The sequence below is a fragment of the Pristiophorus japonicus genome, chromosome 19 (genome assembly GCF_044704955.1).
Source record: "Pristiophorus japonicus isolate sPriJap1 chromosome 19, sPriJap1.hap1, whole genome shotgun sequence".
NCBI classification, from domain to species: Eukaryota; Metazoa; Chordata; class Chondrichthyes; family Pristiophoridae; genus Pristiophorus; species Pristiophorus japonicus.
Window position 1 is genome coordinate 68,545,948 of NC_091995.1, and position 12,947 is coordinate 68,558,894.

A 12,947-nucleotide genomic window follows, 5' to 3' on the forward strand; every position below is an offset into this window, starting at 1 on the left:
GTTTTGGCCACTTTGTATGCCCTTGTTTTTAACTGGATACCGTCCTTTATTTCTTTAGTTAGCCACGGATGGCTATCTTTTCTTTTACACCCTTTTCTCTTCACTGGAATATATTTTTGAGAGTTGTGAAATATTTCCTTAAATGTACACCAAATGTTCATCAACCGCCCTACACTTTAGCCTATTTTCCCAGTCCACTTTAGCCAACTCTGCCCTCATACCTTCATAGTCTCCTTTATTTAAGCTTAGTACGCTGGTTAGAGATCTAACTTTCTCGCCCTCCATCTGAATTTGAAATTCAATCATGTTATGATCACTCATTCCGAGGGGATCCTTTACAAGGAGATTGTTTATTAATCCTGTCTCATTACACAGGACCAGATCTAAGAAAGATCTAAAAAGAGGTGGAGTAGCTCACCAGTGACTTTTTTCCTTTATTATTCCTTACCTGTTTCAACATCCTGATCATTTGAGCCAATAGTGTTTCTCACTATTGCAATGATCCCATCCTTTATCAATAGAGCTACCCCACCTCCTTTTCCTTTCTGTCTGTCCTTCTGGATTGTCAAATACCCCTGAATATTTAATTCCCAGTCCTGGTCACCTTGCAACCACGTCTCCGTAATGGCTATCAGATCATACCCATTTGTATCTATTTGTGTCGTCAACTCATCCATTTTGTTACGAATGCTACGTGCATTTAGACAAAGTGCCTTTAAATTTATTTTTTTTACCCTTTTTTCCTGCTTGTTTCCTCTCTCCTTCAAACTCACTTTCTTTATTTTTGCTTTCTAATTCCAGCTTTACTCCCCTCCCTACTGAATCTATTTTCAGGTTCCCATCCCCCTGCCAAGCTGGTTTAAACTCTCCCCAACAGCACAAATCTACCAAATTTTTGCCCACTCACTTAGTCTGTCTATATCCCTGTGCAGATTTTTTGTGTCCTCCTCACAATTTGCTTTCCCATCCATCTTTGTATCATCAGCAAACTTGCCGACATTACACTCGGTCCCTTCATCCAAGTCATTAATATAGATTGTAAATAGTTGAGGACCCAGCACCGATCCCTGCGGTACCCCACTAGTCACTGTTTGCCAACCGGAATATAGAAACATAGAAATTTACAGCGCAGAAGGAGGCCATTTCGGCCCATCGTGTCCACGCCGGCCGACAAAGAGCCACACGGCCCTCGGTCAGCAGCCCTAAAGGTTACATATAAACCTATGAACAATGACGGAAAGGTAAAGAGCACCCAGCCCAATCAATCCACCTCACACAACTGTGACACCCCTTATACTGAAACATTCTACACTCCAGCCCAACCGGAGCCATGTAATCTCCCAGAAGAGGCAAAAAACAGATAAAATCCAGGCCAATTTAGGGAGAAAAATCTGGGAAAATTCCTCTCCGACCCAGCCAGGCAATCGAAACTAGTCCAGGAGATCACCCTGGCCGTATTCAATCACCTGAAGTACTTACCATTATATCTGCGCCGTCCAACAAGAGGTTATCCAGTCTAATCCCAATTACCAGCTCTAGGTCCGTAACCCTGCAGGTTACGGCACATTAAGTGCCCATCCAACCATCTCTTAAAAGTGGTGAGGGTTTCTGCATCCACCAGTCTTCCAGGCAGCGAGTTCCAGATCCCCACAACCCTCTGTGTAAACAAGCCCCCCCCTCAAATCCCCTCGAAACCTTCCACCAACCACCTTAAAACTATGCCCCCTCGTAACAGACCCCTCCACCAATGGAAATAGGCCCTTACTATCCACTATGTCCAGGCCCCTCAATATTTTGTACACCTCAATGAGGTCTCCTCGCAACCTCCTCTATTCCAATGAGAACAAACCCAGCCTATCCAATCTGTCCTCATAACTAAGATTCCCCATTCCAACCAACATCCCAGTAAATCTCCTCTGCACCCTCTCTAGTGCAATCACATCCTTCCTGTTATGTATTTAACCCCTTGTAACCTGTATTACACTACCACCAGAGGGCCTACTTGTTGGAGTCCCAAGGGATCCCAGCATCCCTTGGGAGCACAGTATATAAGCAGGCCACCCACGAGGTACCTGAACTCTGGAGTCTTATTAAAGGAGCTAAGGTCACACTTGCTCATTGTACACAGTACTCAGTTTCATCCTTTATTATGAGCGTATCACTTCCTATAAAACGCGACCAGAACTGCAAGCAGTACTCCAGCAGTGGCCTAACCAAAGTATTATATAATTTAAGCATAACCTCCCTGCTCTTATATTCTATGCCTTGGCCAATAAAGGCAAGCATTCCGTATGTCTTCTTAACCACCTTATCCACCTGGCCTGCTACTTTCAGGGATCTGTGGACAAGCACTCCAAGGTCCCTTTGTTCATCTACACTATTAAGTGGCCTACCGCTTAATGTGTATACCCTTTCCTTATTAGCCCTCCCAAACTGCATCACCTCACACTTCTCTGAATTAAATTCCATTTGCCACTGCTCTGCCCACCTGACCAGTAGATTTATATCCTCCTGCAGCCCATGACTTTCCTCTTCATTATCAACCACACAGCCAATTTTAGTATCGTCTGCAAACTTCTTAATCATACTCCCTATATTCAAATCTAAATCGTAGATATATACCACAAAAAGCAAGGGACCCAGTACTGAGCCCTGCGGAACCCTACTGGAAACATCCTTCCAGAGACAAAAACACCCATCAACCATCACCCTTTGCTTCCTACCTCGAAGCCAATTTTGGATCAAACTTGACACTTTGCCCTATATCCCATGGGCTTTAACCTTCGTGACCAGTCTACCATGCGAGACCTTATCAAAAGTCTTGCGAAAGTCCATATAAACTACATCGTATGCACTACATTCATCGACCCTGTTGTTTAACTCCTCAAAAAATTCAATCAGGTTCGTCAGACACGATCTTCCCTTAACAAATCCATGCTGACTGTCCCGAATTAATCCTTGCCTTTCCAAATGCAGATTTATCCTGTCTTTCAGGATTTTTTCCAATAATTTTCCCACCACTGAGGTTCGGCTGACTGGCCTGTAATTACTTGGTCTATCCCTTTCTCCATTCTTAAACAAGGGTAACACATTAGCAGTCCTCCAATCCTCTGGCACCATGCCCAGTTCCAAAGATGACTGGAAAATGATGGTCAAGGCCTCTGCTATTTCCTCTTTTACTTCGCTCAACAGCCTGGGATGCATTTTATCCGGGCTGCGGACTTATCTACTTTCAAAGCTGCTAAACCCCTTAATACTTCCTCTCTCACTATATTTATTTTCATGCAGAATGTCACATTCCTCCTCGATAGCAGTATCTGCATTGCCCCTTTCCTTTGTGAAAACAGATGCAAAGGATTCATTAAAAAGCCTCCTAACATCTTCCGCCTCCACACAAAGATTACCCTCATGGTCTCTAACAGGCCCTACCCTTTCTTTAGTTACCCTCTTACTCTTAATATATTTATAGAACATCTTAGGGTTTTCCTTAATTTTACTGGCCAAGAATTTCTCATGCTCTCTTAGCATTCCTAATATCCCTTTTAATTTTGCCTCTTAACTTGCTATATTCCTCTAAAGATTCTATAATATTTAGCCGTTGATATAAGACATAAGCATCCCTTTTTTTCTTAATCCTCCCCTCTAAGTCCCGAGATAGCCAGAGGGCTCAAGAATTATTTTTCCCAGCCTTTTTCTTTGAGGGCACATGTTTGGCCTGAGCCCTCCGGATCTCCTCCTTGAATGCCTCCCACTGTTCTGACACTGATTTACCCACAAGTAGCTGTTTCCAGTCCACTGTGGCCAAATCACTCCTTAACTTAGCAAAATTAGCTTGTCCCCAATCCGGAATGACCCATTTATCCCGACTCTCTGATTTCTGTTAGTTAGCCAATCCTCAATCTGTGCTAATATATTACCTCCAACCGCGTGAGCTCTTACCTTGTGCAGTAACCTCTTATGTGGCACGTTATCGAATGCCTTCTGGAAATCCAAATAGACCACATCCACTAGTTCCCCCTTATCCACCCTGCTTGTTATATCCTCAAAGAAGCACACAGCCGATTTCAGCAAGATCTGCAAACTTCTTAATCATACCCCCGTCATTCAAGTCTAAATCATTGATATGTACCATTATCCTCACTGTAAAACAGTGTAATGTAGTTAGCCAGCGGTATGATCGAGTCTCGTGTGCAGAATGCGGTATTCTCTTACCTGGGAGTACTTGGTCACCGTATCCTGTGGCCACATGCTAGGAGTCAATGCTGTAAACGGGCCACCAGCAGAAGGTGCAGAGCTCCCTGTTGAAGGAGATCAAACATACAGCATAAATACCAGGACGCCATCCGTAAGAAAAGCAAGGAGAATAGAATACAGGACTTGAACCGTACCAGGTCTCAGGACAGTCACTAGCTTCATGCACTTAACTGACATAAAACAAAGATGAGAATCTTCATTGGAGAGAGGCTCCTATGGATCCATGCACTTTATGCATGGAGCATGTGGCTGATTCAGACAGATCAGAAGGTCCCAGATCCGATTCTTGATCTGTGCTGAGTTCGAGAATCTCAGTAGTTAAGAAGCTACAGTTGACTTTAGCATCCCTGGCCTAGGAAGTGGGAAAAGATCAGGTGGAATTCCCCCATGGAGCAATACCCTGCTGACACTCAGTTTCTAAATTCCCAGATGAGGAATGGTCACTGGGGTGAGGTAAGAGAGCTGCCAATAACCCAAAGAGTTTGGGAGAGGAGCAAAAAAAAAAAAAAAATCGAACTTTCTTGGTAAAGAGATGATTTAGGAGGAAGACAGGTAACAACAGTGGCACATTAGTCTGGTCCATGAACAGCCCAGCACAGTACCACCCAGTCCCCTACAGCCCTCATTAGATATCCCAGAATTCACCCAGAGGTCAATTGGCAGCTTCAGTTACCCTTGGCAAATTTCCAAAATTTGTTAAAACAATGTTTGCTACCTGTTAATACTCACTTATAAACAACCATTGGTACCAACGACATAGGTAAAAAAAAGGGATGAGGTCCTACGAAACGAATTTAAGGAGCTAGGAGCTAAATTAAAAAGTAGGACCTCAAAAGTAGTAATCTCGGGATTGCTACCAGTGCCACGTGCTAGTCAGAGTAGGAATCGCAGGATAGAGCAGATGAATACGTGGCTTGAGCAGTGGTGCAGCAGGGAGGGATTCAAATTCCTGGGGCAATGGAACCGGTTCTGGGGGAGGTGGGACCAGTACAAACCGGACGGTCTGCACCTGGGCAGGACCGGAACCAATGTCCTAGGGGGAGTGTTTGCTAGTGCTGTTGGGAAGGAGTTAAACTAATATGGCAGGAGGATGGGAACCAATGCAGGGAGACAGAGGGAAACAAAAGCAAAAGACAGAAAGGAGATGAGGAAAAGTGGAGGGCAGAGAAACCAAAGAAAAAGAACAAAAAGGGCCACTGTACAGCAAAATTTGAAAAGGACAAAGGGTGTTAAAAAAACAAGCCTGAAGGCTTTGTGTCTTAATGCAAGGAGTATCCGTAATAAGGTGGATGAATTAACTGTGCAAATAGATGTTAACAAATATGATGTGATTGGGATTACGGAGACATGGCTCCAGGATGATCAGGGCTGAGAACTCAACATCCAGGGGTATTCAACATTCAGGAAGGATAGAACAAAAGGAAAATGAGGTGGGGTAGCATTGCTGGTTAAAGAGCAGATTAATGCAATAGTTAGGAAAGACATTAGCTTGGATGATGTGGAATCTATATGGGTAGAGCTGCAGAACACCAAAGGGCAAAAAACGTGAGTGGGAGTTGTGTACAGACCTCCAAACAGTAGTAGTGATGTTGGGGAGGGCATCAAACAGGAAATTAGGGGTGCATACAATAAAGGTGCAGCAGTTATAATGGGTGACTTTAATATGCACATAGATTGGGCTAACCAAACTGGAAGCAATACGGTGGAGGAGGATTTCCTGGAGTGCATAAGGGATGGTTTTCTAGACCAATATGTCGAGGAACCAACTAGGGGGGAGGCCATCTTAGACTGGGTGTTGTGTAATGAGAGAGGATTAATTAGCAATCTCGTTGTGCGAGGCCCCTTGGGGAAGAGTGACCATAATATGGTGGAATTCTGCATTAGGATGGAGAATGAAACAGTTAATTCAGAGACCATGGTCCAGAACTTAAAGAAGGGTAACTTTGAAGGTATGAGGCGTGAATTGGCTAGGATAGATTGGCGAATGATACTTAAGGGGTTAACTGTGGATGGGCAATGGCAGACATTTAGAGACCGCATGGATGAACTACAAGCATTGTACATCCCTGTCTGGCGTAAAAATAAAAAAGGGAAGGTGGCTCAACCGTGGCTATCAAGGGAAATCAGGGATAGTATTAAAGCCAAGGAAGTGGCATACAAATTGGCCAGAAATAGCAGCGAACCCGGGGACTGGGAGAAATTTAGAACTCAGCAGAGGTTTGATTAGGGCAGGGAAAATGGAGTACGAGAAGAAGCTTGCAGGGAACATTAAGACGGATTGCAAAAGTTTCTATAGCTATGTAAAGAGAAAAAGGTTAGTAAAGACAAATGTAGGTCCCCTGCAGTCAGAATCAGGGGAAGTCATAACGGGGAACAAAGAAATGGCAGACCAATTGAACAAGTACTTTGGTTCGGTATTCACTAAGGAGGACACAAACAACCTTCCGGATATAAAAGGGGTCAGAGGGTCTAGTAAGGAGGGGGAACTGAGAGAAATCTTTATTAGTTGGGAAATTGTGTTGGGGAAATTGATGGGATTGAAGACCGATAAATCCCCAGGGCCTGATGGACTGCATCCCAGAGTACTTAAGGAGGTGGCCTTGGAAATAGCGGATGCATTGACAGTCATTTTCCAACATTCCATTGACTCTGGATCAGTTCCTATCGAGTGGAGGGTAGCCAATGTAACCCCACTTTTTAAAAAAGGAGGGAGAGAGAAAACAGGGAATTATAGACCGGTCAGCCTGACATCAGTAGTGTGTAAAATGATGGAATTCATTATTAAGGATGTCATAGCAGTGCATTTGGAAAGAGGTGACATGATGGGTCCAAGTCAGCACGGATTTGTGAAAGGGAAATCATGCTTGACAAATCTTCTGGAATTTTTTGAGGATGTTTCCAGTCGAGTGGACAAGGGAGAACCAGTTGATGTGGTGTATTTGGACTTTCAGAAGGCTTTCGACAAGGTCCCACACAAGAGATTAATGTGCAAAGTTAAAGCACATGGGATTGGGCGTAGTGTGCTGACGTGGATTGAGAACTGGTTGTCAGACAGGAGCAAAGAGTAGGAGTAAATGGGTACTTTTCAGAATGGCAGGCAGTGACGAATGGGGTACCTCAAGGTTCTGTGCTGGGGCACCAGCTGTTTTCACTGTACATTAATGATTTAGACGAGGGGATTAAATGTCGTATCTCCAAATTTGCGGATGACACTAAGTTGGGTGGCAGTGTGAGCTGCGAGGAGGATGCTATGAGGCTGCAGAGTGACTTGGATAGGTTAGGTGAGTGGGCAAATGCATGGCAGATGAAGTATAATGTGGATAAATGTGAGGTTATCCACTTTGGTGGTAAAAACAGAGAGACAGACTATTATCTGAATGGTGACAGATTAGGAAAAGGGGAGGTGCAACAAGACCTGCATGTCATGGTACATCAGTCATTGAAGGTTGGCATGCAGGTACAGCAAGCGGTTAAGAAAGCAAATGGCATGTTGGCCTTCATAGCGAGGGGATTTGAGTACAGGGGCAGGGAGGTGTTGCTACAGTTGTACAGGGCCTTGGTGAGGCCACACCTGGAGTATTGTGTACAGTTTTGGTCTCCTAACCTGAGGAAGGACATTCTTGCTATTGAGGGAGTGCAGCGAAGGTTCACCAGACTGATTCCCGGGATGGCGGGACTGACCTATCAAGAAAGACTGGATCAACTGGGCTTGTATTCACTGGAGTTCAGAAGAATGAGAGGGGACCTCATAGAAACGTTTAAAATTCTGACGGGTTTAGACAGGTTAGATGTAGGAAGAATGTTCCCAATGTTGGGGAAGTCCAGAACCAGGGGTCACAGTCTATGGATAAGGGGTAAGCCATTTAGGACCGAGATGAGGAGAAACTTCTTCACCCAGAGAGTGGTGAACCTGTGGAATTCTCTACCACAGAAAGTTGTTGAGGCCAATTCACTAAATATATTCAAAAGGAGTTAGATGAAGTCCTTACGACTCGGGGAATCAAGGGGTATGACGAGAAAGCGGGAAGGGGGTACTGAAGTTGCATGTTCAGCCATGAACTCATTGAATGGCGGTGCAGGCTAGAAGAGCCGAATGGCCTACTCCTGCACCTATTTTCTATGTTTCTCTGTTTCTATAGGCAGAGACACACAGGTAGGGAGATGCATACAGTCAATCGGAACCAGGAACACAGTCACAGACACAGACACTGGCAAAACACGCACAGGAACACACACACACACAAAGATGGAGACACTCACATGCACAAGGAGGCATCCAGGTACATATATATAGATGGGCGCACATACCATACTTTAAACTACACGTATTTCCAAAACCAAAATAACAGATTCAAATTTACAGAATCGCGAGCATTGTGGTTCTGTTACTGGACTAGTAATCCACAGGCCTGGAGATCTGAGTTCAAATCCCACCACGGCAGCTGGGGAATTTAAATTCAGTGAATTAAATAAATCTGGAATAAAGCGCTAGCATCAGTAATGGTGACCGTGAAATTTTGGATTGTTGTAAAAACCCATCTGGTTCACGAATGTGCTTTAGGGAGGGAAATCTGCCGTCCTTCCCTGGTCTGGCCGATATGTGACTCCAGGTCTACAGCAATGTGGTTGGCCGAGCAAGCCACTCAGTTGTATACAACCGCTACGAAAAACGATAGTAAAAATAAAACCGGACGGACCACCCGGCATTAACCTCGGCACCGGCTTCGGACACGACAACGGCACACCCAGCCCCGCCGACCCTGCATAGTCCACCGCACTAACATCTTGTGCCAACATTGGGAGAGCTGTCCCACAGACTGGTCAAGCAACAGCCCGACATCGTCATACTCAAAGAATCATAACTTTCAGCCAAAGTCACAGACTCCTCCATCACCATCCCTGGGTATGTCCTGTCCCACCAAGGGTGGTGTACAGTGGTATACAATCGGGAGGGAGTGGCCCTGGGAGACCTCAACATTGACTCCGGACCCCATGAAGTCTGATGGCTTCAGGTCAAGGATGGGCAAGGAAACCTGCTGATTCCCACCTACCGCCCTCCCTCAGCTGATGAATCAGTACTCCTCCATGTTGAACACCACTTGGAAGAAGCACTGAGAGTAGCAAGGGCACAGAATGTACTCTGGGTGTGGGACTTCAATGTCCATCACCAAGAGTGGCTCGGTTGCACCATTACTGACCGAGCCCTGAAGGACATAGCTGCCAGACTGGGCCTGCAGCAGGTGGTGAGAGAACCAACACGAGGGAAAAATCTACTTGACCTCGTCCTCACCAATCTCCCTGTCGCAGATGCATCTGTCCATGACAGCATTGGTAGCAGTGACCACCGCACAGTCAGTGTGGAGACAAAGTCCTGTCTTCACACTGAAGACACCTTCCATCGTGTTGTGTGGCACTACCACCGTGCTAAATGGGATAGATTCAGAACAGATCTAGCAGCTCAAAGCTGGGCATCCATGACGTATTGTGGGCCATCAGCAGCAGCAGAATTGTAATCCACTACAATCTGTGAAGTCATGGCCCGGCATATCTCTCACTCTAAAATTACCATCAAGCCAGGGGACCAACCCTGGTTTAACAAGGAGTGCAGGAAAGGATGTCAGTAGCAGCACCCAGCGCATCTAAAAATGAGATGTCAACCTGAGGAAGCTGCAACACAGGACTATATGTATGCTAAACAGCAGAAGCAGCATGCTATGGACAGAGCTAAGCGATCCCACATCGGATCAGCTCTGCAGTCCTGCCTCATCCAGTCGTGAATGGTGCTGGACAATTAAACAACTAATGGGAGGAGGAGCCTCCATGAATATCCCATCCTCAATAATGGCGGAGCCCAGCACGCGAGTGCAAAAGACAAGGCTCAAGCGTTTGCATCCATCTTCAGCCAGAAGTGCCGAGTGGATGATCCATATCAGCCTCCTCGGGAGGTCCCCACCAACACAGAAGCTAGTCTTCAGCCAATTCGATTCACTCCACGTGATATCAAGAAACAGCTGAGTGTACCGGCTACAGCAAAGGCTATGGGCCCTGACAACATCCCAGCTGTCATCCTGAAAACTTGTGCTTCATAACTAACCGTGTCTCTCGCCAAGCTGTTCCAGTCCAGCTACGTCGTGTCCACAGAAAGCAGGACAATCCGGCCAATTACCGCTCCAGCAGTCTACTCTCAATCATCAGCAAAGTGATTGAAGGTGTCGTCGACAGTGCTCTCAAGCGGCACCTGCTCACCAATAACCTGCTCACCAATGCTCAATGTGGGTTCTGTCAGGAGCACTCGGCTCCAGACCTTATTACAACCTTGGTCCAAACATGGACAAAAGAGCTGAATTCTGGAGGTGAGGAGAGAATGACTGCCCTCGACATCAAGGCAGCATTTAGAAACATAGAAACTAGGTGCAGGAGTAGGCCATTCGGTCCTTCTAGCCTGCACCGCCATTCAATAAGATCATGGCTGATCATGCAACTTCAGTACCCCATTCCTGCTTTCTCTCCATACCCCTTGATCCCTTTAGCCGTAAGTCCCTTTTGAATATTTCTAACTCCCTTTTGAATATATCTAACGAACTGGCCTCAACAACTTTCTGTGGTAGAGAATTCCACAGGTTCACAATTCTCTGAGTGAAGAAGTTTCTCCTCATCTCAGTCCTAAATGGCTTACCCTCTATCCTTAGACCGTGACCCCTGGTTCTGAACTTCCCCAACATCGGGAACATGCTTCCTGCATCTAATCTGTTCAATCCCATCAGAATTTTATGTTTCTGTGAGATCCCCTCATTCTTCTAATTCCAGTGAATATAAGCCTCGTCGATCCAGTCTTTCTTCATATGTCAGTCCTGCCATCCCGGGAATCAAGTCTGGTGAACCTTCGCTGCACTCCCTCAACAGCAAGAACGTCCTTCCTCAGATTAGGAGACCAAAACTGAACACAATATTCCAGGTGAGGCCTCACCAAGACCCTGTACAACTGCAGTAAGACCTTCCTGCTCCTATACTCAAATCCTCTCGCTATGAAGGCCAACATACCATTTGCCTTCTTCACCGCCTGCTGTACCTGCATGCCAACTTTCAATGACTGATGTACCATGACACCCAGGTCTCGTTGCGCCTCCCCTTTTCCTAATCTGTCACCATTTAGATAATATTCTGCCTTCCTGTTTTTGCCACCAAAGTGGATAACCTCACATTTATCCACATTATACTGCATTTGTCATGCATTTGCCCACTCACCTAACCTGTCCAAGTCACCCTGCAGCCTCCTCACAGCTCACACTGCCACCCAGCTTAGTGTCATCTGCAAACTTGGAGATATTACACACAATTTGACCGAGTGTGGCCTTTGTAAAACTGAAGTCAATGGGAATCAGGAGGAAAACTCTCCACGGGCTGGAGTCATACCCAGCACACAGGAAGATGGTTGTGGTGGTTGGAGGTCAATCATCTCAGCCCCAGGACATTGCTGCAGGACTTCCTCAGGGCAGTGTCCTCGGCCCAACCATCTTCAGCTGCTTCATCAATGATCTTCCGTCCATCATAAGGTGAGAAGTGGGGATGTTCGCTGATGACTGCACAGTGTTCAGTACCATTCGCAACTCCTCAGATAAAGAAGCAGTTCGTGCCCACATGCAGCAAGACCTGGACAACATTCACGCTTGAGCTGAAAAATGGCAAGTAACATTTGCGCCACAAAAGGATCAGGCAATAACTATCTCCAACGAGTGAGAGTCTAACCACCGCCCTTTGACATTCAATGTCATTACCATCGCCGAATCCCCCACCATCAACATCCTGGGGGTCACCATTGACCAGAAACTTAACTGGACCAGCCACATAAATACTGTGGCAACAAGAGCAGGTCAGAGGCTGGGTATTCTGCTCATTGTGTCTCACCTCCTGACTCCCCAAAGCCTTTCCACCATCTACCAGAGACAAGTCAGGAATGTGATAGAATACTCTCCACTTGCCTGGATGAGTGCAGCTCCAACAACACTCAACAACCTTGACACCATCCAGGACAAAGCAGCCGCTTGATCGACACCCCATCCACCACCTTCAACATTCACTCCCTCCACCACCGGCACACCGTGGCTGCAGTGTGTACCATCTACAAGATGCACTGCAGCAACTCGCCAAGGCTTCTTCGGCAGCACCTCCCAAACCCGCGACCTCTACCGCCTAGAAGGACAAGGGCAGCAGACGCATGGGAACACCATCACCTGCAAGTTCCCCTCCAAGTCACACACCATTTTGACTTGGAAATATATCGTTGCTAAGTCAAGATCCTGGATCTCCCTCCCTAACAGCACTGTGGCAGTACCTTCACCACAAGTGTCAGCTGTGGCTCAGTGGGTAGTACTCTCGCCTGAGGCAGAAGGTTGTGGGTTCAAGTCCCACTCCAAGGACCAGAGCATAAAAAATTCTAGGCTGACACTCCCGTGCACTGCTGAGGGAGTGCCGCACTGTCGGAGGTGCCGTCTTTCGGATGAGACGTTAAACCGAGGCCCCGTCTGCCCTCTCAAGTGGATGTAAAAGATCTCACGGCATTATTTTGAGGAAAAGCAGAGGAGTTGTCCCCGGTGTCCTGGCCAATATTTATCCCTCAATCAACATAACAAAAAGAACAAATTATCTGATCATTATCACATTGCTGTGTGTGGGAGCTTGCTTGTGCACAAATT

At 46.2% G+C, this 12,947-nt stretch overlaps 1 protein-coding gene across 1 annotated transcript in view; it reads right to left on the minus strand.

Moving 5' to 3' along the window:
• Positions 1-12,947, minus strand: part of sgsm3 (small G protein signaling modulator 3) — a 396,544-nt gene that overhangs the window by 355,139 nt on the left and 28,458 nt on the right. The window contains exon 3 of the mRNA XM_070862088.1: positions 4,213-4,298. Within this exon, the coding sequence (XP_070718189.1) occupies positions 4,213-4,298 (86 nt within the window). The remainder of the gene's footprint in view (positions 1-4,212; positions 4,299-12,947) is intronic.